This window comes from Lynx rufus, unplaced genomic scaffold, assembly GCF_022079265.1.
Source record: "Lynx rufus isolate CCGP_SWC_20201006 ecotype Redwood Valley unplaced genomic scaffold, mLynRuf1.p SCAF_5, whole genome shotgun sequence".
Taxonomy (NCBI): Eukaryota; Metazoa; Chordata; class Mammalia; order Carnivora; family Felidae; genus Lynx; species Lynx rufus.
Window position 1 is genome coordinate 52213702 of NW_025814867.1, and position 24041 is coordinate 52237742.

The 24041-nt window shown below is 34.1% G+C and overlaps 2 protein-coding genes across 2 annotated transcripts in view; one reads left to right on the forward strand and one right to left on the reverse strand.

The window, feature by feature from the left end:
* The window catches only part of RSRC1 (arginine and serine rich coiled-coil 1), a 253836-nt gene that overhangs the window by 153908 nt on the left and 75887 nt on the right, over positions 1-24041 (forward strand). The gene's annotated exons all lie outside the window — the stretch shown is intronic.
* On the reverse strand, positions 6179-6621 carry LOC124526492 (U6 snRNA-associated Sm-like protein LSm3). The gene has a single exon (XM_047099518.1). The coding sequence runs from the start codon at positions 6619-6621 to the stop codon at positions 6241-6243; it is 381 nt and encodes a 126-aa protein (XP_046955474.1). The 3' UTR covers positions 6179-6240.

Below are 24041 nucleotides of genomic sequence, written 5' to 3' on the forward strand. Positions count from 1 at the left end.
TCAAAAAGAAATTTTCCCATCAAAAATGCCAGTGATACCTAATTGAGAAAATTTAAGGGAGTAAACTACTTTTGCTAATATTGCAGAGCCAAAAATGCTGGAGGACTAATTGAAAACCAACATAGTCTACACTTACACAGTACAGTGAATATTGCCATCACCACAGATGTTTCCACTTGCTGTTATGTAGTCTATTTTCCCCCCACCTCAATCTTAGCTGCTAATGTGCTTTCTGTCACTATAAATTAGTTTATATTTTCTAAAATTTTATATAAGTGGAATCACAATATACATTATGTATTCTTTTGTGTTTGGCTTTTTTCCCTCAGCATTATGATATTGTGATTTATCCATGATGTTGGATGTATTAGCAGTTAGTTCCTTTTGAATGAAAAGTAATGTAGTTTTGTATAAATATATCACATTTTGTTTTTATACTCATCTATTAATAGATATTTGAGTTGTTTTCCATTTTGGATATTACTAAATCTGTTGTGAGCATTCATATAAAGTTCTTCAAGTGGACATATGTTTTCTTTACCTGGAAAGTGAATGACTGGCTTGGTTGGAAGGTTTAGATTTAACTTTTAAGAACCTGCCAAATGGTTTCCTGAAGGGGTTGTATTATTTTACCTTTAAATGACTGGCATGTGAGATTCCACGTTTCTCCAGATCCTTGCCAAAATTTGTATTGCTGTTTCTTTTTAATTTTAGCCTTTATAATGGATTTGTAGATGCATCCTGCTTTGGTTTTAATTTTCATTTCCCTGATGTCAAATTATGCTGAGCATCTTATGTTTATTGGCCATTTGTGTATCTATTTTTTGTGTAGTGTCCGGTCAAATTTTGCTCCTATTTTTAAAGTTTTACTGAAGTATAATTTGTATATGGTAAACTGCACATATTTTTAAAGTATGCAATTTGATATTTTTTTATTTCTGTATATACTGTATATACCAATGATACCATCGCCACAGTCAACACAGTCAAGGTTCGTTAGAACCTTTCCCCTTCATAACCAAAGGCTTAGGCTCCTTTATTATACCCTTCTTCTCTCTCTTCTTGCTCTTTCTCCCACTGGCACCTATTTACTCTAACTGTAGATGAGTTTACATTTTCCAGAACTTTATGTAAATGTAATAATGTGGTATGTATTCCTTTTGTCTGGCTTCTTTCACTCAGCATAATTATTCTGAGCTGCATCTATATTGTTGCATGTATTTTTCTTTATTGCGGAATAGTATGCCTTTGTATGTGTATGAAACAGATTGTTTTCCCAGTTACTTACTGATGGAGACATGTTTTCAGGTTTTGGCTATTATAAAACAAACTGCTATGAAAATTTGTGTAAATGTATGGCCATACTTTCTTTTTGGCAGTAGAAGGGCTGGATCATATGGTAGATTTATTCTTAACTTAATTGCGAGACTGTTTTCCAAAGTGGTTATACCATTATACAATCTTGCCAGCAGCGTGTGAGTGTTCCAGTTATTCCACAGCTTTATTAATACTACATGTATGGGTAATCTTTCATTTTAGACATTTTAATAGGTATGAAGTAGCCTATTAGGCTTTAATTTGCATTTCTCTCATAACTAATGGTATTGAGAATTTTTTTTTAAGTTTTATTTATTTATTTATTTATTTTGACAGAGAGTGAGAGAGAGAGAGAGAGAGGGCATGAACAGGGCAGGGGCAGAGAGAGGGAGAGAGAATCCTGAGCAGGCTCTGCACTGCCAGCATAGAGCCCGACGTGGGGCTCAAACTCACAAACTGTGAGATCATGACCTGAGCTGAAACCAGGAGTCGGGCACTTAACCAACTGAGTCACCCACGTGCCCCGAGAATGTTTTCAGTGTTCTTATTTGCCAGCTATATATATTTCTTAGTGAAGTATCTGTCCGCATCTTTTGCTTGCTTTTTATGTTGGGTCATTTCCTTATTATTAAGTTTGGAGAGTTCTTTATATTTCTAGATTCAGGTGCTATGTCAGATGTATGCTGTAGCTTTTCTTTCATTCACTAGGAGTGCCTTTTGAAGACAGAAGTTTTTAATTTTGATAAAGTTTAGTTTATTCATTTATTCTTTTGTAGATCATGATTTTGGTGTTGATCTAGGAGATCTTTGCCTAGCCAAAGGTTACAAAGATTTTCTATATTCTTCTACCAGTTTTATAGTTTTAGTTTTTACATTTAAGTCTGTGGCCTATTTTGAGATAAATTTTGAGTATGATATGAAATCTGGATCAAAGTTCTTTTTTTTCATCTTGAAAATTTAATATTGGCAGCATATTTTTTCCACCAGATCACCTTTCTTTTTTGGATTGCCTTTTATTTTTGTAATAAAATCTGATGTCCATAAAGGGGTTGGTCTGTTTGTAGGCATTTGGCTTGTTCCACTAGAAGTGCTTGTCTGTCTTGGTGCCAGTACCACACTGTTGATTATTGTAGCATTATAATACTTAGAATCGTGTAGTCGTAGCCTTCATACTTTATTCTTTTTTCAGAGTTGTTTTTGCTGTCTTAGGTTCTTTCCACTACCATATGACTTTTGCAATTATTTTGTCAGTTTCTATGAAATACTTTGCTTATGTTTGATTGGGATTGCATTGAATCTGTAGATCAATTTGGAGAGAATTAACAGCTTAATAATATTGAGTCTTCTGATATGTTAACAAGGTGTATTTCTTCATTTATTGAGGTCTTATATGGTTTTTCCTAGCAGTGTTTTGTAACTTACAGTTTAGAGGTCTCTGACATTTTCCTTTTTCATATTTATCCGGAAGTATTTTATATTTGTGATGTTACTGCAAATGATATATATGTAGCACTTAAAAATTTTAATTTTTGATAGTTTGCTGGTAGTATATGTATATACACTTGAATTTGGTATATTGATCTTGTATCCTGCAACCTCATTAAATTCACTTATCTTTCTAGTTGCTTTTTTGTATAGATTCCATAAGATTTTCTGTGGAAATGATTGTGCTGTTTGTAATGAAGACAGTTTTACTTCTTTCCAATCTGGGTGTCTTTTGTTTCTTTTTCTTGCCTGACTCCTCAGACTAGAGCCTCCAATACAACATTGGTAGAAGTGGAAAGTTTGGATATCTTTGTTTTGTTCCTGATATTAGTGAGATAGCATTTACTCTTTTTCACTATTAAGTGTGATGTTAGCTGGCAGATTTTTGGTAAATGCCTTTTAAAGGTTGAGGAAATACTCTCCTAGTTCTTGTTTGCTGACAGTGTTTTTTTTGTTTTTATTTTTTTAAGAAATATGTGTTGGATTTTGTAAAAATGCTTTTTTGGGGGTGATTATTGAGACTATCTTTTTCTTTTATTTAATCGTTAATGTGGTGAATTACATTGATTGATTTTCATATGTAAAGCACTTTTGCATTTCTTGTGGAAAACTCCACTTAGTCATGGTCTATTATCCATTTCATATATTGTTGCATTTAATTGGCTAAAGTTATATTTAGAATATTTACATTTGTTTTCATGAGGAATATTGGTCTGCAGTTTCACCTTCTTATAATATCCTTGACTATATTTGGTATCAGGTAGTGCTGGCCTCAAAAGAATGAGTTGGGAAGTTCTTCTTTCTTTTTTTCTTTCTTTCTTTTTGTAGAAACAAGACTATTTATTACATATGCCATCAAAATAATAATAATAAAAAACTCTTCTTTATCTATACCTGCTTTTTTTTTAATGTTTATTTATTTTTGAGACAGAAAGAGAGACAGAGCATAAGCATGGGAGGGGCAGAGAGAGGGAGACACAGAATACAAAGCAGGCTCCAGGCTCTGAGCTGTCAGCACAGAGCCGGATGCATGGCTTGAACTCTTGAACCATGAGATCAAGACATGAGCCGAAGTCAGAGGCTTAAATGACTGAGCCACCCAGGTGTCCCTCCACACCTGAATTTTTTTGTAGTAATGTCTTATACATTTCCATTTAGAATATTCCTGTATTATTTTAGGGTCTTTATGTTATACACAAGAAAGCAACGTTGACAAACTTAAGAAAAAACGAATTTAGCAAAGGATAGTGAGGGCTCACAGAATTGATACGAGGCTAAAATATCAGGAGTATCTGAGAAAGCAAGAAGGGAATAAAAGTCACAGCACCTGTCTTTTAAGAAGAGCCCACCTGTTCAGAAACTGGTTTGCCAGTTGCATTGCCACCACCACCATGGCTGCTACTCTGAAAAATATCATTTTCAAATCTGCATTCTGGCTTCATTGTTATCTTCAAAATTTAAGTCCAGGTAAAGGGCTTTTGATTGGCTAAGATTAAGTTATGTATCTAACTTTCTGATCTTTTTATCTCCCATAGTCAGAGGCATGGAGTTGGGTAGTAAGGATGCACGGAATTATTGTCATGGAAAAACAACATATAACGGGGGAAGAGGTAAAGTTCCAGAAGTAAACTGTATGCTATTAGGAAGGATGTAGTTTCTGGCAGACAAAAAAATCCCGTCTGATTAATGTCTACTATAAACCCTTTTCCATTGTCAGTTATGAGTTCCATTCACATTACCTACTGTTTACTCCTGATAATATTACTTTTCCTGATATAAACTAGTCTGGTACTAGTTTTGTGTTCCTGGTACTGTTAAAGTGAAATAAAATAGCTTGGCTTCCTAGAGGGGATAGCCCTAAATATCAGATGCGTTTCTGTAGAAACATTGGGTTAGCATCTCACTTCAATTCTGCCCATCGTCCCCACAGATTTTCACAGAACATATTCCATGAAAGGAATTCATTAGGCATGAACCTGAGGGCCTAAGAGTGTCAAGTTACCTAAAATTCTTTCGCTGCTGCATTATTTAAATTGAATCTATCTAGGTGTCACTTAGAAATGGCACTTGGCCTGGATATTTCTTCGCAGAACAGTTTATAACTAAAAATTAAATTTCCTTAATGGAGAAATTAATAAAAAAAATTAGAGAAATATTGTTATGCATGTTATCTCTTTCTTTAGTGAGCTTCGGTAGTTTTTGTCTTTTAAGGAGTTAGTTCGTTTCACCTAAGGTATTTAATATATAAGCATAAAGCTGTTCATAATAGTCCCTTTTCATCCTTTTAATATCTGTAGAATCTATACTGATGGTACTTCTTTCATTTGTGTATTGAATAATTTTTCTTTTTTTCTCATCACTCTGGCTAGAGCTTTATCAATTTTATTGCTTTTCTCAAAGAATCAGCTCTTAGGTTTATTGATATCTTCTATAGTTTTTCTGTTTTCTGTTTCATTGCTTTCCACATTGAACTATATTATTTCCTTTTTTCTGCTTATGTTGGGTTTAATTTGCTCCTTTTTTTTTTAAGTTTCTTTTTTAACAGAAATCATGCTTCATATTTCATGGCCATGTTAACATCTACGGTGTCACGGTACCACCACACACCCCCCTCATTCAACTTGTTCTTCTTTGTGCTCTTATGGCATCCTGTATATGCATTATTTTGTCTGCCTCCCTGTCCTGCAGTTGTTGGTTTAAAGAACTGCCTTCCCAGAGGATTTGAAGGAAGGACGCATATTGGCAAAGCTGTAATTTTCAGTGGTCCACTTGGTGCCTCAAACCTAGGAGATGCACAGAGGAATGTATATAAGTAAAGTCAATGTAAGATGTGTGTTTATTTTAAAAAGTTGGCAAGACAGGATGCTACATTAAAAAAAAAAATCAAAAAGGAAACATCAAATTCAACTTAAAGGAAAAAAACCCAGAAACTGAGAAAACAACAAAGCAAATCAACTCCTAAAAAAGAGTTCTTCATCTTGGTGATCACATTTATTGAAAGGGTTGGAAAAAAATAAAAATACTCTTTAGCTTAAGAATTTTTAAAAAAAAAATTTTTTTTTCAACGTTTATTTATTTTTGGGACAGAGAGAGACAGAGCATGAACGGGGGAGGGGCAGAGAGAGAGGCAGACACAGAATCGGAAACAGGCTCCAGGCTCCGAGCCATCAGCCCAGAGCCTGACGCGGGGCTCGAACTCACGGACCGCGAGATCGTGACCTGGCTGAAGTCGGATGCTTAACCGACTGCGCCACCCAGGCGCCCCTAGCTTAAGAATTTTTGAGTTATCTGCAAATCAACTCATTTCAGGAGTGGAAGAATCCTTGGTCATTTCTTAATGTTGCAATTAATGCAGGTTTCTCTTTTGAGTGTCTTCTACATTTAAAGAGGCAATCATACAAAGTCTCCTATATTCCATAACACGATAAATTCTTTGTTTCAGCCAACTCTTAATGGAGGGGCAACTAGAACAACACCATCTCCCTGGACAAAGAGCATCGGAATATTCCGTTTTGTTGATTTATATACCTCCTTGTAGGTTTCCTCATCAATTTCTATGGTAGTCATAGTCTCTTCCACATCTCCCAATATCATATTTAAATGCTGGTCATAAGCATGTAATCTGCCTCGAAGCTCTCTGTTATTTTTCATTTTCACATAAATTCGCTCATCCAGGCTGAGCCTGATGAGATCCAGGGGCTCCTCTACGGTGTTGGTAGTTTGTTGCTGGTCCAAGTCATCTGCGCCATGTTTCAAACCCTGAAGTTTCTTAAGGTATAAACTGAGGCCATTGCTTTGAGACCTTTCATCTTTTCTCATATAAGTACTTAGTGCTTTATATCTTCTCCTTTAGGAGCATCCACAGGTTCTGATATGTTGTGTTTTCATTTTCATTCAGTTAAATAATTGCTGATTTCACTTTGATTTATTCTTTGATCAGGGTTACTTAAAAGAGTGGTATTTATTTTTCAAATATTTCTGGATATCTTTTTATAACTCATTTTTTATTTACTTTGATTATGCCAAAGAGCATACTTTGTATGATTTGAATCCTTTTAAATTTATTGAGATGTTTTATGGCTCAGCATATGTGCTATTTTAATGAATGTTTTGAAAACTGCTTCTTCTGCTTGTTCTTATATGGGGTGTCTTGTAAATGTCAACTGGGTCAAGTTGGTTGATAGTGTAGTCACCTCTGTCCTTGCTAAAGATTTTTCTCTTTACTTAAGAAAAAGGAATTGAAATTTCCAAGCATAATTCTGGATTTGGGTGGATATTTTTGCAATCCAATACACACTTTTAAGCTTTATTCTGGGTTGCAGTCAAGTTCCTTGGAGACAATTTGGCCTCTTAGGTCTCGCTATTATGATTCGATAGGTGGGTCTGGAGCAGTACTCAGTCTAGTGCTAAGTATTCCTCATAACTGAGGTATGAACTTGATGAGTATTCTAACAAATGCCTGTGAATTATGAGTTTTTCCTGTCTAGCTTGTTGGAGCAGCATTCTTTTTCACTTTGAGCATCAGGTTCTGATCTCCATTTCTTTGGGATGGTGTTTTCTTTGCTTCTTGTACTTGCTTTACAGGCATGTGCTATTTAGTACTTTGCTGAATATACAAAGGGGATTCTCGATAGATTTTTACAATTCTGTCTATGTGCTCTGTCTCCTCTCTTGTCCTCTGTCCTGTGAACTCTAGTTGCCTTAGTTTCCATGGAATCTCAGCTCTGACTCCTCAAATCCAGAGATTGCCAGGCTCCACCTGGGTTCTCTCTCCTTGTGCTGTGATCTGTAGTGATAAGCCTCCATTCATTTGTTTCTTGTCTCTCAGGAATCACTGTTCTTTGTTGCCTGATTTCCAATGTCTTGTAAATCTTTTTTTTTTTTTTTTTTTTTTTTTAAGAGAGAACGCAAGTGGGGGAGAGTGCTAGAGAGAGGGAGACAAAGAAAGAATATCTTAAGCAGGCTCCATGCTCAGCATGGAGCCCCACATGGGCCTTTATCCCATGACCCTGTAATCATGACTTGAGCTGAAATCAAGAGTCAGACACTCAACCGACTGAGCCACTCAGGTACCCCCTTGTAAATCATTTTTTAAAAACATTTTGGTTTTGTTGTTGTTGTTTTGACATTTTGTTTTGTGATTATTTCAGAGAGAGACACAGAGTATATTCCTTTTTACTCTGTCTTAGAGTCTTCTGCCCATTTTAAATTTTATTCCAATCTCCCATGTGTTTTTTGTTGAGCAAAAGCTATTAACTTTGATAAAGTTCCAATTTATTAATTTTCTTAAATCTTGATATTTGCTTAAACCTTCTCTACCTCAAGGTCACAAAGATTTTCTTCTAGTAGTTTTTATAGGCTTGGTTTTTCCATTTATGTCCATGATTTATTTTGACTTATAAAATGAGGTAAGCTTGATGTTCTTTTTTTTTTTTTTTTTTGATACAGGTAGCCAATTACTCCAGGACCTTCTTTCTTGATTAAATTCGACTGATACCTTGATACTGTAGCAAAAATCCACTTCTCATATATGTTGGGCCTTTTCTGGTCTCTATATATTAACAATACATAATCTAATCATCACAGCACGATTACTGTGCCATTGAGCAAATGATTTTCATAGCTGACTTACCAAAATTAATAGCTTTTGTTTTTTGAAAAACACAGAAGTTCATTTCTCTGTATTTCATTTGTTTTCTCTTTCATTATTGCCTGTTCTCACTTTTTTTTTTTTCTGATTTCTATTCACTTGAGGTTTATTTTGATCTTATTTTTCTAGCTTCAGGAGGAAATTTTGATCATTAAAACTAGACCTCTTCTTTTTTTTCTAATAAAAACATTTAAGGCTATAAATTTTCTGCAGCACTATTTTTAGTTAGATATTTTGGTCTTTTATAGATGTTTTGTTGTTGATGAATTTTAATTTAATTTTGTTGTATTCAGAAAGTGTACTTCATAAGACTTAGTCTTTTGAATCTTCTGAGATTTTTTTAATTGTCCTACAGTTTATCATATAATAGTGAGTATATTGCAGTTGTCAGGCATAGTGCTGTATAAATATCAGTTGGGTTAAGGTGGTGATATTTTTGTTCAGGTCTTCTCTATAATTATTAATTTCTTTCCTTGTTAAATTGACATATGTCTATTTCTCCATGTAAGATTCTGAATTCTTCGTTTTCTGTCTTTAATTCTGCATGCTTTTGCTTGATAGTTTTTAAAGTCTGTTAGGAAGCATATATGCATTTGTAATTGTTATATTAGTTTCCTACAGTAGCCCTGTTATCATAAACTGTCTTTTTTGCATCTGTAGGAATCCTTGCTTCCCTGGTCTGTTTTGAATAGTATTAACCTATCTATTCTAGCTTTTTTATTCTTACAAGTTGCATAACATCTCATTTTTCTAGTTTTTTCATTCAGTCTCTGTTTTTCATGTTAAATTTGGCTTCTTTTAGATAGCCTATGTTTGGATCTTATTTTTTTTTTTTATACATTTGGACTGTGCCTTTTAAGTGAATGGTTTAATCCATTTTTACCTAATACAATTTTGGGTATGGTTGTATTTATCTCTGTAATTTTCCTTATCTTTTTAAAAATTATGGCATTTTTCTCTCTGTTTCTTTTTTTAGTTTTTCCACCCATCCCCGCACTAACCTCCCCTCTGGTAATCACTAGTCTGTTATCTTTATTTAAGAGTCTGTTTTTTGTTTTCTCTCTCTTTTTTTTTTTTGTTCATTTGTTTTGTTTCTTAAATTCTATATATGAGTGAAATCATATGGTATTTGTCTCTCTCTGACTTATTTCACATAGCATTATACTGTCTAGGTCCATCTGTGTTAATTGCATGTAGCAAGAGCTCATTTTTTTTAAATTTTTTTTTTTCAACGTTTTTATTTATTTTTTGGGACAGAGAGAGACAGAGCATGAACGGGGGAGGGGCAGAGAGAGAGGGAGACACAGAATCGGAAACAGGCTCCAGGCTCTGAGCTGTCAGCCCAGAGCCCGACGCGGGGCTCGAACTCCCGGACCGCGAGATCGTGACCTGGCTGAAGTCGGACGCTTAACCGACTGCGCCACCCAGGCGCCCCAGAGCTCATTTTTTTTTATGGCTGTGTAATATTCTTTTGTGTATATATATGTATGTGTATGTGTGTGTGTGTGTGTATATGTATTTGTGTTTATGTATATATACACTTATATATGTATATGTACATATGTATATACACCCACACGGATCACATCTTCTTTATCCATTCATCTATTGATGAACACCGGTTGCTTTCAGATCTTGGTTTTTGTGAATAATGCTGTAATAAACACAGGGGTGCATGTATCTTCTTGAATTAGGTTTCTTGCCTTCTTTTTTCTTGTTACTCAAATAATTTTTAGTATTTAATTTAAATTTCCTTATTGTTTTGAAAATATATTTCCTTGTATTGGTTTCTTTCATTGCCCTAGAGATTACATCTTTAACTTTTCCCATTAAACTACATCTTTAACTTATTACATTCTACTTGACTTATCATTCTACTTATTCTAAGAAATAGTATCTTTATTTCATCTTCAATTTTGAATAATAGTTTTCCTCTGTATAGTTCTTGGCTGATAAGTTTGTTGTTTTTTTTTTTCCACATCAAATATTGTTCCAGTGTCTTGACTTTCAAAGTTTCTGATGTGCAGTTAGCCATAATCTTATAATTATTCCTTTATATAATTTATTTTTGCTCCCTGGCCTCTTTACTGTTTTCTCTTTATCTTTGGCTTTTAGCACTTTTATTGTCATGCATGTGGGAGTGGTTTTCTTTATGTTTAGTTCACTTGTTGTTCAGTGAGTTTTTTGACTATGTAAATCAGTGTTTTCCACCAAATTTGGGAAGTTTGGGAGCATTATTTTTAAAAATATTGTTCATTTCTTCCTCTCCTCTTGGTATTCCACTTGCCCATATGCTGAACCACTTGCTCTAATGCCACAGATCTCTTGAGGTTCTATTCATTTTCATTAATTTTATTTCTCATTGTACTCCAGATTGGGTAACTTACATTAATGTATCATTAAGCTCACTGATCTTTGTTTTGCTTTTTTTTACTTTCAGCTTGAGAATTTTCCTCAGGGGAAAAAAATAGTTTCCATGTCTCTAATGAGATTTCCTATCTGTTCATTCATTGATACTATTTTTTTCTTCAGTATTTGAACAATTTGTGACAACTGTCAAGAAATCTCTGCCTGCTAAAACTAATATCTAGTTTACTCATAGTTTCTGTTCACTTTTTTCTTATATGGTCCACACTTTATTATTTATTTGCATGTCTAGTATTTTTGACTTAAGATTTGAACATTGTAACCACTCTAGATTCAGTTGTGTTCTTTGGGGAGTATTTTATTTTGTGGTGTTTTGTTTTTGTTCTTTGCTTACCTTAAACAGCAAACTTCCTCTCTTGACTGTAGGCAGTATCTGATATCTCCATATACTTTATGGTTTCTACTGCTGCTTTTTAAAACTGGTTTCATGATCTGTTCTGTTCCTCTTTTGTTCCTTGATTGCCAGCCAAGACTGTAGATTGAGATAGAGCTCACTCTGTCTGCTTTTCTTCTATAGATGATTCTCTAATTTTCAGCTGCTCTACCAGTTTTACAATTTATACTTAGATGCTTCAAGTCCATTTTACATCAATTTTCTGCCAGCAGAGATGCAATCAGTTCTTAGTTCCAACTGATATAATGAAATTCCACAGACTGGATGGCTTAAAAGCCATTTATTTCTCATATTTCTAGAGGCTGGGAAGTATGAGATCAAGGTGCCAGTATGGTTGGTGTGTAGTGAGGGCCCTTTTCCTGATTTGTGGATGGCCATCTTCTTCCTGAATCCTCACATGGTGAAAGAGGGAGGGCTCTGGTCTCTTCCACATCTTATAAAGGCACTAATTCAGTCATGGGGAATCTGCCCTCATGATCTCGTCTAAACCTACTTATCTCCCAAAGTTCCCCACCTCCAAATGCAGTCACACTGGGGATTAGGGTTTCAACATATGAATTTTAGGGAACACAAACATTCAGTCCATAGCACACATGTTTGGGGGACTCATTCAGTTTCAAAAAGCATCAAGTGTGTACATTTTTCTCTGATCACTACCTACATTTTTACTGGATTCCCTGAAAAATTTCCCTAAACACTAGTATGTGTAGTTTACTTGTCAGAACTTGGTAGGTTATATTCAGGTTTGGGTCATATTCTGTCTGTGATACTCTTGCTGCTAATATTTCTCCCTTTAAATTTCCTGTGCTCTTTCAATCCTGAATTCGGATTCTAACACCATGAGCTGACAAGGTGGTAGTTTTCTGCCATTATGTTTTTACAGCAACAGATATGATAGTTAGAGAGTGCCCTCATACCAGATAGCCACAAAATGGCAATTCTTTTCATTTCTAAGTGAAATTTTTGAGATTGAACTATTCTCAGTGGCTTTTTGGATTTTGTCCAGTGTTTTAAAGTAGATTTTTTATTATGTTATTCAGTTTTTATAATTTTTAAAAATGTTTTATTCATTTTTTCAGAGAGAGAGAGACAAAGCACGAGTGGGGGATGGGAAGGGAGAGAGGGAGACACAGAATCCAAAACAGGCTCTAGGCTCCGAGCTGTCAGCACAGAGCCTGACACGGGGCTCGAACCCATGAACTGCGAGATCATGACCCTAGCCAAAGTCGGGCACTTAACCAACTGAACCACCCAGGTGCCCCAAATTTTTTTATGTTGGAAGTTTTGCTCCATCATTCATTCCTTCACTATTATTAGAAGTACTCTTAATTTTAATCTTGCAATTGCATTAACACAAAACCTTTAAAATAGAGATACTGTGACTTGAGAGAATTTTTATACTAAAAATTTATTTCATGTGTTTATTGCTAATAGTTTAAAAATGCATGAAATTCTTTTTAATATTTTTTTAAGTTTATTCATTTTTTTTTAGTATATGAAATTTATTGTCAAATTGGTTTCCATACAACACCCAGTGCTCATCCCAAAAGATGCCCTCTGCAATGCCCATCACCTACCCCCCCCTCCCTCCCACCCCCCATCAACCCTCAGTTTGTCCTCAGTTTTTAAGAGTCTCTTATGCTTTGGCTCTCTCCGACTCTAACCTCTTTTTTTTTTTTTTTTTTCCTTCCCCTCCCCCATGGGTTTCTGTTAAGTTTCTCAGGATCCACATAAGAGTGAAAACATATGGTATCTGTCTTTCTCTGTATGGCTTATTTCACTTAGCATCACACTCTCCAGTTCCGTCCACGTTGCTACAGAGGGCCATATTTCATTCTTTCTCATTGCCACGTAGTACTCCATTGTGTATATAAACCATAATTTCTTTATCCATTCATCCATTCATGGACATTTAGGCTTTTTCCACAATTTGGCTTTTGTTGAGAGTGCTGCTATAAACATTGGGGTACAAGTGCCCCTATGCATCAGTACTCCTGTATCCCTTGGGTGAATTCCTAGCAGTGCTACTGCTGGGTCATAGGGTAGGTCTATTTTTAATTTTCTGAGGAAACTCCACACTGTTTTCCAGAGTGGCTGTATCAGTTTGCATTCCCACCAACAGTTGCATGAAATTCTTGAAGGAACATTTATTAATCACATTAGATTTTCTCTTTTGTTTTAAACATTGAAAATATAGCCTCTGAGGCATTTACCTTTCATTCAAAATAATGAATTTATAGCTTTAGAAACGATGGGATCAAAATTGTGGCTGAGGATCATTTTACTTCTCCATCCTTAAGAGACTTTTATTTGATAAATATTTCAGTATTTATGCATAGATTTCTGTGCTGATGTCAGTGTACATAAATTTGGAAGATTATAGTAAAACTTTTTCTATCTGGGATATTAGAAAATTAATTTTTTGGTTTGGATTTTTTGATTGCAGAGATTTTATTCTTTATAGTAGAAACTTTTTTCTTTAATACTTTTCCTGAATATAAAACTAATATATGTTCATTGTAAAATAATTTGAAAATTATAGAAGAGAATTTAAAAAAGCAGTAAAAGTTATCCTTAACCTTGCCTCTTACAATAGACACTTTTTTATGTTTTGGTAACCTTATACTCTTTTTCTCAGTATTTTTGGTTTTACAAAATTGGCCTACTACTGTATATACTGTTAACATCTCCTTTTAAAGAATGTGTTGTAATCATTTTCCTAAAACATTACTTTTAATATCCAGAGAACATATTATTCCCTTATGAGAATATACTCTTATTTTAACTTTACTTAGTCGTATTTAGTCTTTAACGTAATATATTTAGTCTTTAGCTCAGACTTAACCAGGATTCCATTATGTAATTAATATCATAGTATAAAACTTTGTTCAAAATTGTTTTATATTTCTCTTTACTTAAGATTCTAGAAGTAGATTGTTTAAGCTAAGAGTATTTGTTTCTTAGCTCTACCTTGTAATGGGTTTGGTAATTTATACATCAATAGCTCTGTGTGAGACTTTTCATTTACCCACAACCACTTACAAACAAGGTATAATCTTAAAGATAGATTTTGTAATTACACTAGGCAAAAAATCACAGATATTTTATTAGGTTGATTTTTATTTCTTAGATATTATTATTAGGGTTGAACATCTTTTTATAGTCATTGCTCATTTATATTTATTTGATGAATTGCCAGTTTCCATTGTTTATTATTCTCTTTGTGTTGTTTGCTTTTTTTTTTTTAATTTTTTTTTTTCAACGTTTATTTATTTTTGGGACAGAGAGAGACAGAGCATGAACGGGGGAGGGGCAGAGAGAGAGGGAGACACAGAATCAGAAACAGGCTCCAGGCTCTGAGCCATCAGCCCAGAGCCCGACACGGGGCTCAAACTCACGGACCGCGAGATCGTGACCTGGCTGAAGTCAGACGCTTAACCGACTGCGCCACCCAGGTGCCCCATGTTGTTTGCTTTTTTAATATTACTTTTATTTTTTAGGAAATCTTTATGATTTATTGATATCAATTTCAGATTGTTTTAGATAAGTTTAAAATATTCAAACATGTTATCAAATGATATTTAGAAAATTATTTCATTATTTTACCTTACTCTGATTGTGATAAGCTAATACAATTAATATTAGGTTACCATGCATGATAAACAAGAATCATTGATGAAGTTATATCATATTCTTAAAATTTGAGGCTTCTAAAATATATCATTTCTACATGTTTATTAAATTTCTCTCCCTTCTTTCTTATTCATTTGATAATGAAGTTTATTTTTCCCCAACTACCATGTGTTCTAATATTTTCAGTAGAGAGCTTTCTTTTTTTAACCAATTTTAAGGAGTTATCTTCATGAAGTACCTTGTTTATTCTTTGAATACTTGGAAGATTTTCAAATAAGAATAACAATAAAGTAACACATTTCTTGAGCTTTAATGTAATTTATGAAGTTTTTTTTAATGTTTATTTTTGAGACAGCAAAAGAGAGAGAGTGGGGAGGGTCACAGAGAGAGGGTGATAGAGGATTCTGAATAGGCTCTGCGCTGACAGCAAGAGAACCCAATGCGGGGTTCAAATTCACAGACCACAAGATCATGACCTGAGCCAAAGTTGGACGCTTAACTGACTGAGCCACCCAGGCATCCCATGAAGAACTTTTGACTGAAGAAAATAAAAGGGAGTTATTTTGGAATGTAAATTTCTTGCTACATAGTCAGCAATTCAGATAGGTGTTTTTGCCAACCTAAAAAATTGTCTGTATTGTATGGTAATAGTAATTTGAATGTTTTATTACATTTTTATTCATTTGACATAATAAAATTTACATTTGTTAGACACACATTATCTGGAATAGATGTTCATCTATTTAAAGATTATAGAGGGTCCAGGTTTCTTACTTCAAAAGCAAAAGTTCTCTCTGTAAATAGCTATTCCTGTAGTTTAAGAATTGTATTTGTGCAAACCAGAATTTTATTGTCAGGTGTCAGTGTTAGTAAGGGGTCACTGCATATATCATTCAGGACATCAGGTTGCTTGTTGGAAGCCATGTGACCCTCCATAAAGCTTTTGTGCTAGACTTGTGCAGTCCCTCAGACACCTCTTCATCACTGTCCCAGTGGTTGATGTGTAGGAGATGTCTCATTCTCCCTGATGTCTTTGCCAGTGTATTTGTTTCCTTATAGCTAGCTAACCCCGGGGATCTAATGAGGGAAAGAGCTGCAGCAGGGCAGCATACAGCTGAAAGATCAAACATTTCTACCTCCTGAGGTAACGGTGATCCTGGAACCCAACAAAAGGATAGAGTACCCCAGTGATAGGGTGACCCTAGCATTCTCCCTCTGTATAAGAACTGACTCACAATGGTAGGCTCTAAGAAGAATTGTGTTCTACAGATAGCCTTGTGTTTGCAGAGTTCTTCAGGAATTTCTAGCATTGTTGCCAATTGGCTTAAAAAAACTTTTTAAATGTTTATTTTTGAGAGAGAGAGAGAGTGTGTGTGTGTGTGTGTGTGTGTGTGTGTGTGTGAGCAGGGGAGGGGCAGAGAGTGAAGGCGACACAGAATCTGAAGCAGGCACCAGGCTCTGAGCTATCAGCACAGAGCCTGACATGGGGCTTGAACCCATCAACCGTGAGATTATGACCTGAGCCAAAGCTGGATGCTCAACCGACTGAGCCACCCAGGTGCCCCACCAATTGGTTTTAAACTACACATGATAATCATGCATTTCATTCATAATTTATTGATCATCCCATAATACTATTTGACAGGGTTTTTAACACCTCTGTTACAAAGGTTATAAAATTTGGAATAATAAAATTTGCTCAATTTGTCATTTTATAATACCATGTAAACTTTTGTTGTATATTGGATTGAACACAAGCCATTTATGATTTAGATTTCCTAGTTTTCTGATATAGCTTAAATTTTATTAAGGACCTTATAAAATATACAGATTCATTATTTTCATATTGACAAATTTTAGTTTAGATACTTTTTTAAAATTTAAGTATTCATGACCAAGTCTATTGGATAATATAAAACTTTCTGAATTACTTTCTCATGTATTATTTTACTTTACTTTTTATTTTAAAGGATAAGGATAGTTTTCTCCTCTTTGAGGCTAAATGACTAGTCAGACCAGACTTGGAAAAATTGGGTGAACTTGTGCTGCTGCAGAAAAGGTACCTAGTTAGAAGACTTCTTTCTCCCTTGGCATAAAAGGATTATCGTCATGTGTTGTATGAATTCATGGAGTCTTCTGAATTTAAAAATTCAAGTGTGTAGCCTTTGTAGTCATAAACATGAATATTCTAACTTCTTCAGGCCTTTGGATGCAATATAAATGTATTTTTTTAAGTAATGATTTTAGAAGGACTTTAAACATTTGTAAACACATGAGCTTTAAAAATCCAAGTTTACCCCCAGATAATTAGGGATTATAAAAGGATTAAAAGTCCTGGCTGGAGATTGTGATTTACATGGAAATATATAGCAATACTATTTTCTGAATTGAGGGTGTAGGTAGGGAAAGATTAATTGTTTTTATTGCTAAATAGACCTGAATAGTAGGTTGTAATTCATACACAGATGGTTCTTGTAAATTTACACTTTGACATTGGGTGAAATTGATGGATATAGGGCAGCATAAGGAGTCAGGGAAGAGGTTTTACTCTCAAACTACAGTTTGAAGATGACCTAATTGTCTATTAGTAGTAGATACGTTTAAATCCTTGTACTTTGTGTTTTTCTTCCATTGAAAACAATATGTATGTGTGTGTGTATATATATTTTTTTCAATACAGTTTCAGTATTTTTGCAAAAACAATTGTACACATACTTCTGCTACATTTGTTGGTAAAATTAAGTTAAACAATGAAATAGTAAAAGCCTTTATAATGCTTTTTGATTAATACGTTACAAGGATACACTTAGGTAAAACTCATTTTTATTCAATTGGGAATAATCTGGAAAGGTTTTTAAAAAATTATCACTAAAGGTAAAACAGGAAGAAAATATGAAATTTTAAACACCTTCATTTCATCTAAAATATAGGTGAGTAATCTACGAAAGTCACATGAGTTATGAGATATGGAGAAGATTGGTTAATATTAGTCTTCTGTGTGGAATAGCATTATATTTGCATAGGGTAATTTTAAGAGAATTTTTGTTTAGTGTGCATTGATAATTTAGAAAATGAAACTGGTTTTGCACTTTTCTCATATGCCAATTTTTTTTTTTAACGGATTAAGGGCCTAAAGGAATAGAGGAAGTGAATGGACACTGATGTTTCAAAATATCTCATTTTGCCTAAAAGCAAGTACCGGCAGATAAATGCCCATAAAGGGATTTCTTTCTTAAGCCCCGTGGATTTTTCCCCGCACAACTTTTTGTGTGAGTTAGAAATGAAAACCATTCATCTAGTGCCCCAAAGAACGGCCTTATTGAATGGAATAACAGTGTAATGTACCATTGAAGGCAGGATTGAAAGTGATTATCTTGTTAACTCTTGACAGTTACCGCCAGCTTGAAATGGAACCGGCAGGCTTGATTTGCAAATGAATTAGAGCTTTTTCATTTTGTGCCAGGATCATCTTTTTATATTCTGATATGACAGATGCTATGTTCCAGGCTTTTGTTTTTCTTCAGTTTTATACTTGCAAATAAAAAACAAAAGATTATGATAGTCATTTTATTTGCATCTTTTCTCTTGGAGTTTATTCTTTGTGTAGAAGTTTTTAATCTTACATTTTTCCAAAATTTGTTTAAGACTCTTGTTTTTGTCAGAATTAAATTTGGTTAATTTAAGTATAGTAGTAATTGGTAGAAAGAGTTTATTGGCTTTCAAAAAGTAGAAAATTACTCCAAAGAAAATATTATAGTTAGTAAAAACAGAACCTTGGCTAAATTGAATAGAATTAGCTGTTTTTCTTGGTAACTTAATGATAAAACTTCCACCTTGGAGAGAAGTTTCAAGAAGAGTACAAGCAACTCCCATGTACCCCTACCCAGAGTCACCAGTTGTTTACATTTGCCCCCATTTGTTTTATCAGCCCTCCTTCCCTCTCTGTCCACACATATATTTGTAAATCTATTTTCCTTCTGAACCAGAGGAGAGTATATTAGAAATATTATTACCCATAAATAATGTAGTACACATATTCTAAGAACAAAGACATTCTCTTACATAACCATGAGTACTAGCTTTTGAGAACTCAGAATTAAAAGAGAAAAGTACATAATCTTATGTTTTTTAATCTCTTTAGTAAGAAATACTGTGCAGGTTTTTTATACGTAATTCCTAATGCTTCTGTTAATATTCTCTAATCATCAAAATTAATATATCAGTTTTAATTTAACAGTTTATTGTTAATATATAATTTATTAACCTGGAACCTTGTTTTGCTTGTCCAGGTAGTTTTTATTAATGGAGAGTTAATATAGTTAAAACTTATATGTTCCATTTAGTATAAATATTCAAAATAGTAGTTAACGTATCTGCCTAGTCTAAGTAATATATAATATACATTTTCTATCGAAAAAGGTCTTTATTTACACACAAATACATTCATATTCTTGTGGGGTTTTAAGTTAAATGTCTTTTATTTTTTTATTTATTTTTTAAAATGTTTATTTATTTTGAGAGAGTGAGCGTGTGAACAGGAGGAGGGGCAGAGAGAGAGAATCCCAAGCAGGTGTGGGGCTTCATGCCACAAACTGTGAGATCATGACTTGAGCCGAAATCCAGAGTAGGAGGCTTAATCGGCTGAGCCACCCAGGTGTCCCTGAGTTAAGTATCTTGTAAATACTGTTTAAGGATTAAAAATTTCAGGTTCTATAAATCCACTGTCATTTTTCCTTATAAACAGTTATATTTTGTTCTGCTGCACAACTCTTAATAAAATATGGAACTTAAGAATAAATTATTCCCGGGGTACCTGGGTGGCTCAGGTGGTTGAAGTTCTGACTCTTGATTTCACCTCAGGTCATGATCCCAGGGTCATGGTTCAAGCCTCGCAGTGGCCTCCTCATGGAGTGTGGAGCCTGCTTGGGATTCTGTCTCTCTCCCTCTGCCCCCTCCCCCACTTGCACTCCTTCTAAAATAAAAAAAAAGAAAAACAAATTATTCTCCATTTTACCACTATGGCTTTGCAACATGAACATTGGCACTGAGACCTATTTTATGTAATGGAAACTCCAGGCATTCGCAACGTGTATTATACTGATACAATTTATTGAGAACTTTTCAAAAAATTGTTTATTTATTTTTAAGAGAGAAAGAGACAGAGAATCTCAACTAGGCCCTGTGCTGTCAGTGCAGAGCCCAAAATGGGGCTCCAGCCCACAAACTGTGAGATCATGACCTGAGCCAAAATCAAGAGTCCGATGCTTAACCAACTGAGCCACCCAGGTGCCCCAGTTTGTTGAGAATTTTTATAAAAATGCCAGTGTTTTAAAGATAATGATTGTGTCAGCAAGCATCATCAAATTAAACAAGTGTTACCTCTCTTTTACATTGTAGGGTTGGACGATGTTTGCTGGATGCTCCTATATACAAAGGGTGACCGTTTAATGTACTGTCTTGACTTAGACACTTTAGAAGTGAAAGGAGGTACTATTAATAATTCTGCTAGGATGTCAGAAATAAACCAGAACTCTCAGCAGAAAGAGAGCATATATAGTCATTTACCTTGTTCTTGTTTTCATATCACCTTGCCAAGTTACAGTGTTGCTGTTTTTACAGTGCTAACACCATACAGATTTAAATGTTAAAAATCTTAAATAGTTTTGACCCTATAAAATAACATTTGAAACATTCAGCATGCTTCTTCAGTGTTGTCCTGTTTGAAGCCTGAAATTGTATTATATTGTCTTTGAATAATTCTATTACTTGCTCTATAATAGACAAATAATATTCCTATAATACATGAGCTTTAAACATTCTTTTTTAATGTTTAATATTATGAATTTGGAGGATATTCTGAGGTACTGAGAATGTGTTTATAATTTCATATAGTCCTGTTTTATAAAAATTCAGTGCCTGTAAAACTGATTATTCAGTGTTCTGCTAAATTACCTTTAATTAATGACGAAAAAAGCCATTTTTCTCCATTGTGCTAGAATGTTTCTTCCAGATTATGCCAGGGTTAGTCTTTAGGTAGAATAATTCACATTTATCTTTTTTTCATGTTATTTCTTCTTTATCAAACTTTCATTTTAGAGAGAGATGAATTGATGTTATGGAAGACAACAGTTTCTGTCTTTTTGTATTGGTCTTATAGTTATTTCTTTTGTGTTTTTATTTTATTATTTTGGGTAGCCATTTTCTTTAGTTTTTCAGGTAACATTTTATTAATACAGTTAAAAAAATTCTTATGTTTTTGATATGTAGAGTAGAATAAAAGCAGATGGGAGGAGTTGACTAAGTTCTCAAGTTTTTAATTTAGCTGTCCTTTGTATTTTGTTGCATCTTCCTTTCTTAATTTGTCTATCATTTGTATTTTGGATTCTGAGACACTGTCAGTATTGTCAGCGACTCAATGATTGTCATGAAATTATCAAAATCATAAGAAAACAACAGATCTCTTTTTACCTCTACTTATCACCAAATTTCCCCAAATGAAAATCTTCATATGGTTTGACAACTTGAATACAAGTGGAATTTAAATAATTTAGCTGAGAGGTCAGCCCACTTTTTCTGTGATGGCCTAGATTGTAAAATTTTAGGCTTTGTGGGCTAAGAGGCAGAACTGAGGGTATTATGTAAATATTTATACAATGAGACAAATGTCTGCAATTTTTATTGAAAAAAATCAAAGGTAATTTTTTAGCACAGTTTTTTGTAATACAAATGTATAAATGAGAAGAATGGAATTCTTTAGAGGGGATAGCATTTCACTTAATTGGGGTTCAGAGTTAGTGATCTCTGTCATCAAATTGATTACAAATGTTCTTCTGTTAATGCTAATTTGTAATGAGATTTTAAATAGTTCATCTTTGAGAATGTTTTTCGTGCAGATAGGTACTGCTAAAGAGTGATCCCAATCCATGAACATATGATTTTAATTGAACACAGTATTGCTTGGGAGGCATTTACAAAATTCTATTAGATTCTTTTCTTGATATTTGTCTTTTAGTAATTACATTACAGATTAATCACTTCCAGTTGAAGTGCCAAGTTCCTCAATTGCAGTTAAGTGGGTTTGGAAATAACGGAAATTTTCTTTGCACTAGCATAAAGGTTGGAAAAATGCTACTGGAATTATAGTTTGAGTTCAGAAATATACTCCTTGAAAAGTGTATGGGAATAGAGATCTTGGTTCTTGTTTTTAACTTTTGACAAGATGGGAAATACATAAAGCAGGTTGACATTATTTTGTGACCCAAACAACATCAGTTGTGACTGAAATGACTTTTTGACGTGTAAGTTTTGCATGTAAGCACTGTTTACCTTGAAATTTTTGGCTGAATTCATTAAGAAACATAACTGTCTACATCTAAAGCTAATTTCCAAAGCTGTCCAGCTTTGACTAAAAGTGGTTGAGGGCAGTTGTTTTCTTTCAGAAAAATTTCAATCTTGATCCTTTTTGTAAAAACTCAAAAGGCAAAGTGCTGTGTGTTAGAGCAATCTGGATATTAAGCTTCTGTTTGTGCTCAGAGCTCACAAAATGGACAATGGACAAGTCCACAAGAATAAATGGGGTTCACTTTTGACACTACTGGTTCAATAACACATGACACATTAAAATATTTTCACACAGTATTTGCTGATGAATAATACAGTGAATAACCGTAGGCTTTAAATTTTCACACATGCTTATATTTTCACAAGCTTTATAAATTTGTCCAACTAAGCTTCTCTGTACTATACATATTTTTAACCACCATAACATGTAGCATCTTAGCATATGTCATATCACGTTGTGAATTAGTGTTTTCCCAGTTTTCTTGAAAATATTTTCATGTTCTACATAGACTGTTAACAAAAGCTAATTCTTTAGTCACTTCAAATAAAGGAAGCACTGACTCCTCAGATAAACACTAAGCAATATCATTAACATCTGTAGATTCATCAAGAGCCAAGGAAAACCACCCCAAATTATTTGCCTTGTCTTTAACCTTGTCCTCAACTTTTTGAGTTACCATTCATGCTGAAAGGCTAATCACTTTAAACAAGTTTATTTTCTCTGGACACATTCCTTTGGTTGCTGCTGTCAAACACTATTTAATTAACTCATCATTGTTAAATGGCTTTCATTGACTGGATGACAAATGTACCACTCAAACTCATTTTATATTTTTGTGAAGAAATTCTGCTGTGATGAGATCTTCCATTTTAAATTGTCTAAGTTTTTGACTGCTGCTTTCCTGTGAGTTAGAAATATTGTGAACACTTCTTAGTTTGGGAATGTCAACATGTATTCTTTTAGCACAGCCATAGTGTCATTGTATAGTAAACACAATGCGTTGCTATTTAATTTCATAACATAATCTACACTCCCCTGCGCCTTAAAAGTATGTCATTTGAAGTCCTCTTTTGTCTTATATCCTTGTTTTGACATGATTATATACACTGGTATTAAAACAAAAATTAAATGTCACATTACAACAATTCATGAAGCGCTTGAAATTCTGTTGAATTGTACTGCATCACTGATTTTTGTGTTCAGAATAGCAGTGCAAATCAATGAGCGTGCCATGTATGATCTGTATTGTAACCATTCAACCGATGTTGTAGCACTAAAGCAGCCATGGAAGACTGTAGAGGAATGAGTGTGGCTGTGTCAACAAAACTTTATATATTGACAAAAAAATGAGGGCTTCAAGAATTTTCACATATCACAAAATATTATTTTAATTCTTTCCAGCCATTTAAGATTATAAAGACTAGTCCATGTCATGGGCTATACAAAAACAGGTGGCAGGCTGGATTTGGCCCTTGGGCCATAGTTTGCTGACCCCTGATTTGGACTCTCAACTCAAGAGAATTGTTGGTAACTCTTTGAATTCTCTATTGGCCTTCAAATACTGCTAATACTTATTTTGTGGAAAGTGCCCATGAATTGGATATGTTAGTTTTTATTTTATGTGGCCAAATACTAAACCATTTCTGATAAGACAGTAGCTCCTAGAAGAACCTTCATTTGTCCTTTCACTTTATGTGAACTAGAAAAAACAAAAATCTTTGTTACATGCAGGGCTATTTCAAGCCTGAAGGACTTACACATGCCATTCCCTCCTGTCTACATGTAAACTGCCC

Coding starts and splice junctions, on each gene's coding strand:
- LOC124526492 (XM_047099518.1), bottom strand. CDS start 6,621: ATGAGAAAAGATGAAAGGTCTCAAAGCAATGGCCTCAGTTTATACCTT.